The sequence below is a fragment of the Setaria italica genome, chromosome II, assembly GCF_000263155.2.
Source record: "Setaria italica strain Yugu1 chromosome II, Setaria_italica_v2.0, whole genome shotgun sequence".
NCBI lineage: Eukaryota > Viridiplantae > Streptophyta > Magnoliopsida > Poales > Poaceae > Setaria > Setaria italica.
The window spans coordinates 16386582-16392222 of NC_028451.1; the positions used below are offsets into that span (position 1 = coordinate 16386582).

General features: G+C 47.8%; 1 protein-coding gene across 1 annotated transcript; it reads left to right on the forward strand.

The window, feature by feature from the left end:
* The first annotated feature begins 1600 nt into the window (after nucleotides 1–1600).
* On the forward strand, nucleotides 1601–5155 carry LOC101753578 (geraniol 8-hydroxylase). The gene is made up of 2 exons (XM_004956222.3): nucleotides 1601–2557; nucleotides 4347–5155. Exons 1-2 carry the CDS (start codon nucleotides 1643–1645, stop codon nucleotides 4962–4964), a joined length of 1533 nt encoding a protein of 510 aa, XP_004956279.1. The 5' UTR covers nucleotides 1601–1642; the 3' UTR covers nucleotides 4965–5155.
* Nucleotides 5156–5641: the final 486 nt, after the last annotated feature.

Below are 5641 nucleotides of genomic sequence, written 5' to 3' on the forward strand. Positions count from 1 at the left end.
AAATTCTATAATTGCATTTAATCAATAAAAAATAGTAAACGCATCCAAAAAATTTCCAAATTTTGACACGAACCAATCTGTGTTGCATGTTGCCTATGCAAAAAGATTTGAAGCCAAACGTTAACTCAAGTGTCACTTGGACTCCAAATCTTATTGTGTCCTCTCTAACTTCTATGAATCCTTCAAGGAGATGCGTCGGCTTCTAAGCATCATATGTCAGAAATTGCGCAAAACCTTCTCAATTTTTTACCACAGCCTCCACACATAATATCATGACATCTTGACAAATCTTGTGATTTTCAGATTTCGTTTGCTTTTTTTTGAATTTAACCACCATTCAACCACACGTTCGTGGTCGCATTTTTTAAAAACAATGTTGACAATTTCTTTTCATTTCCTGGTTGAGAACTCAATCCGGACTCCATAATATGGATATAATTTTTCCACTAATTAAAAACCATCATTTCATGTACATGCAGTTAAAATCTGACATGAATAAAAAAATTCTTATTAATGCAATCATTTCATTAAAAATAGCAAACAGACCACAAAATATACCAACTTTTCTTATGGATTACAAAATGTCCTACGTGGGGAGTAGAAAAAGTGTGGAGGCTAGGGGAGGATTTTTTTTTTTTGTTCGCCGAGTGCCAAAATTTTACACTCGGCGAAGTACTGTTTTTGCCGAGTGTCCAGGCCTAGGCACTCGGCGAATGGACACCTTTGCCGAGTGTCTTGTGCTGCCACTCGGCGACATTCTCTATTTGCCGAGTGTCGGAGGGCGGCACTCGGCGAACCGTGTGTTTGCCGAGTGTCGGAGTCCAACACTCGGCAAAGAACTAACGGCCGCCCCAGTCCGGTGACGGACGGCGCACGTGCGATGCACGCGCCGTTGATTTGCCGAGTGTCGGAATGTTGCCGTGTGTCACTGAGAGGTTTGCCGAGTGTCGGATTTATGGCACTCGGCAAACGATCTCATTGCCGAGTGTAAATATTTTGCCGAGTGCCGAGTTAAATACACTCGGCAAAAAGGCCGTTTGCCGAGTGCCCGAAGGAATGCACTCGGCAAAATTTTTACACTCGGCGAATTTACTGTTTCCGGTAGTGTCCTTGCGTGTTCTTTTTTACCATCCATGGGCCGTTCTGTACATGTGATTGTGAGATTTCCGGTCATCGTAAAGAGCGCGGCGCTGCTAGCTCAATAAAAATTAAAAATTATCTAGTGTAATATAAAAATAATGTGTAAGAATGACCTACGTCGTTGGACTCTGGGATAGAAAATTACCGTCGTAACATGAACACTATGTTTCATACAACATTAATCGTGAAGCATACATAAACAATAGTTGTAACATCAATACTTAACTGTTATAATATATGACGAGCGTTCGATTTTTTAAAATTCCATTCCGATTTTTAAAAATTCCATACGTCTGTTTTGTGGCATCATCGGAGAGAGGGAGAGGAAGGATGACCCTTTTGCGTAGTGGTGCAAACTGCAAAGGTGGCAGATAAGACAATGATGGTGTCAGGTGTGTTGGAGCAGCTTCCAAAATCCTCTATAAATTCATCCAGAGGAGGTTGTGTGCTGCTCGCAGAAAAACAAAAACCCTAATCAAGAAATCAAACATTTTTTTAAAATATGGCTTTCTTCTTCGTATGCATATCCTCGCTTTTGATCATCTCCATCTCTTCCTATGTGTTCCAGCTGGTCGCCGACCGCCGAAGTCAGCTTCCCCCTGGCCCCACACCGCTCCCGTTCATCGGCAACCTCCTTGACGTCGCGAGCGAGCTGCCGCACCGCTCCCTGGCACGTCTCGCCGGACGCCACGGCCCCCTCATGACGGTCCGCCTAGGCAAGCTAGTCGCCGTCGTCGCCTCGTCCCCGTCCACCGCCCGCGACGTCCTCCAGACGCACAACGGCCGCCTCACCGGCCGCAGCCCGCCGGACGCGTGGCTCGCCTTGGGCCACGCCGCCAACTCCGTCTTTGTCCTCCCGCCGGGCCGCAGGTGGCGCGCGTTGCGCAGGATGGGGACGGAGCACCTGCTCTCGGCGAGGCGGCTCGACGGCGAGCGTCTGCGGCCGCTGCTGCGGGACGCCGTCCTCGACCTCGTCCGCCGCGTGTCGGGGATGGCGGCGGCGGGCACCGTGGAGGTCGGCCGCGCCGCGTTCGCCGCGATGATGGACCTGCAATGGCGCGCCATGTTCTCGGCGGGCCTGGACGACGCGGCGGCGGCGCTCGCGCTGCACGACGCCGCGCGGGAGGCCGTGGCGCTGTCCCTGAAGCCCAACGTCTCGGACTTCTTCCCGGGGCTCGCCGCGGCCGACCTCCAGGGCGTGCGCCGCCGCTTCGCGAGGCGGGTGGCGATGGTTTACCAGATGATCGACGAGCAGGTCGAGCGGCGGATGCAGGACCGGCGGGACGACGAAGCTGGCAGTGGCAGCAGGTCGGGCGAGAAGGACCTGTTAGACGTGATGCTCGACATTTCGGAGCAAGGGAAGGACGACGGGGGGATGGTGACCATCAACAGAGATGTGATAAGAACATTTCTCACGGTAAGCAAAGCGCGGACTGCTATATTTCTTGCGTACACGCGCGTTCACAAGGCTGTGTGCTTTTAACTCTATGTTCATCACACGACATGCATAATTAAAGGACACCGAGGAACACGAGAATGGTACGGCCAGGACGAAATCACAGCTTTGCTCATGCGACTGAAAATTTTGAACCTTTCCTCGGTCAAAGTTCAAATAAATGACGGTGATCGAGAGCTTAGGGTTTTTGGTTCATAAAGTTTCTGTATTCGTACATAAATGAAGGGATTATCAACTTACTGCAAAAACAACTTAAAAAGTGTCAAATCATGAATACCACATAAAAAATAACATCACTTGCTCATGTATTTCAACCAAAACTAATAGAAGATCATGTGGTAATAGATAAGACAACATAAAAGACCATTTGCTCATGTGAATTTCAAGCGAAACTAATAGTACTTATTTTACACTGCGGGGAAATCCACCTTCAGTACCAGTCCCAAACCACCCTTTAGTACCGGGTCAAATAACTGATACTAAAGGGGTATTAAAAAATTAAAAAAGAAGAAATTCGCCGACCGGAGCCCGGCCGCACCCCGCCACTGTCCACCCAAGTGCCGGAGCCCCGGGTGCCCAACACCTGAGCCCCACACTGAAGAGAGAGAGAGAGAGAGAGAGAGAGAGACACCCTTCCGACTCATCACCGTCACTGTCTAGAGAAGCGAGGCCCGCCGTGAGGGGAGAAGGGAGAGAGGAGGGCCATTCGGGAGAGAGAGGGAGGCGTGCAGATAAGACGGTGCGGAGCGGACGCGTGCAGGACTTCAATCCAGTGAAGTCCAAATTAGTATCGGGTGGAGGCTTCAACAGGTACTATTGTGCAACCTTTAGTACCGGGTGAAGCCTCCACCTGGTACTAAAGGGGTTCACAGGAGGTCTCGTCGGGGACTAGCCGTTAGGCATTAGCATTAGTATCGGGTCAAAATGCAACCGGTACTGATCCTCAGGATGAATACTCAGTTTTCCAGTAGTGTTAATCACCGATGGTATAACATAAATTTGAAGTTTAAGATGTTTTTGTTAAGGTTAGAATTTGTAATTTTCTTCTTCTTTTGAAATATAGGAACTTATTACAACTTCGAACCCTGAGAACAATATACTTCGAAGTATATATAACACTTGAAATTAATAGATTTAATAATTTCTAGAACACACGTTGCGTTGCATCCTATTTGTCAGCAAAAGTGGAAGAACACTCTCCCAAACCGGTTTGGTATCTGATTTTCATTGTTTTAGGACTTGTAGAAGGTGCTAGACCTAGACTGACTTCTCTCATGTTTCAAAGCGCTTTTAGGTGGTGACGCGCTAATGGGGCATAAGGCTGAATTAATTAAATGATTCTTTAAATTTGTTTGTTTACGTGATGGTTAAAAATTCAAATATTATCTTTTGACCATTTTTCCTTGCAACGTGTGGGGTTTTTATCTAGTTTGTTTATATAATGGTCGCAAAATTCCACAATACAGAACTAAAAATGAGTACAACTTGGTATATATGAACATGTCAATTTTTTAAAGAAAATAAATAACTTATATTACTGCTGATATGTGTACAATATTTTACCGATATGGTATTGTATTTGTATGGATTATGGAGGGGTTTTAAGGAATAGGATATATATATATTAACTTTGATATCGAGGAAGGAGGCACCGAGGCTGTACCATAGCGAAGTTATAAAACATAGCTCGACAGTTAATTTTCATCTTTCAAAATCAAACGCATGTTTAACATAGCTATATATATTACAGGACATATTTCTGGCGACCGTCGACACAATCTCGAGCACGATCGAGTGGGCAATGGCAGAGCTACTACAGCACCCAGACACCATGAGCAAGCTCCAGGAAGAGCTGAGGAGGGTTCTCGGGTCCAAGGCACACGTGGAGCACTCCGACGTCGACCGTCTCCCCTACCTCCGAGCGGTCATGAGGGAGACGCTCCGGCTGCACCCGGTGGTGCCGCTGGTGCCGAACGAGGCCGAGGAGACAGTGGAGATCCATGGCCACGCCGTGCCCAAGGGGTGCACCGTGCTGGTGAACCTCTGGGCGGTGCACCGCGACGCCGGGGCGTGGCCGGAGCCTGACAGGTTCATGCCGGAGAGGTTCCTGACGATGAAGCCTGAGGAAGCCGGCTTCTTGGGGACGACGGAGTTCGAGTTCATTCCGTTCAGCGCCGGGCGTCGAGTCTGCCTCGGGCTGCCGCTCGCGACCAGGATGGTGCACGCTATACTCGGCTCGTTGATGCACCGCTTCGAATGGACGCTCCCGCCGGAGGTGAAGGAGAATTGCGTGGACATGTCGGAGAGTCTCGGGTTGACGATGATCATGGCTACCCCGCTGCAAGCTATAGCGAAGAGTGTGGTGTGACGACAAAGCCTGGATTGGAATCGTACGTCTGCTGCTTGTTGTGTGGTCCGCCGGCCGTTTAATTTAATTTCTTCAGTTGAAGTGTGCTCGTCTTCATAATAACATGCATGTACGATTGCCAAATATGTACATTGCAACTTTGTTATTTCATGATTTCAAATAAATATGTGATGGGTCGTTCATAACTGAAATGTTGTATATGTTTCTTCTCGAAAACTTATGTAATAGTCTATTTATCCACGGAAGATTAAAATAACTCGAGTAGTGGTAGTCATAAGATTCAAATTCTGTACTAGGTTCATTTATTGGGTGAAAATGCCAATAGCAAACATGCTGTGTGTGAATTTGTGTTTTGTGCTGGAAAGGTTTTATTTTTAGTCATTAGGAAAAAGTCTATATGACCCGTCACATATCGATAGTCGCACACCTACAAAACTGGTTTTTCTTCACCTTAAACAAATTGAAACTGGACATTTAACCCCAAGGTGGTACTGCTACCCGCCGGTTTAGCTGATCTGGAGGTGCACGCTGGGCATTTTAACATTGTGGCACTTGGACGCGTTTGTCAGGATGGTTCGGCCCATCTATCTGCCCCGTATGGGAGCGGAGTTGACCCATCTCCTCGCAAACACTTCTCCGCCCCCCTTCTTCTTTCGACGGCGGCGCCCTTGTCTGCC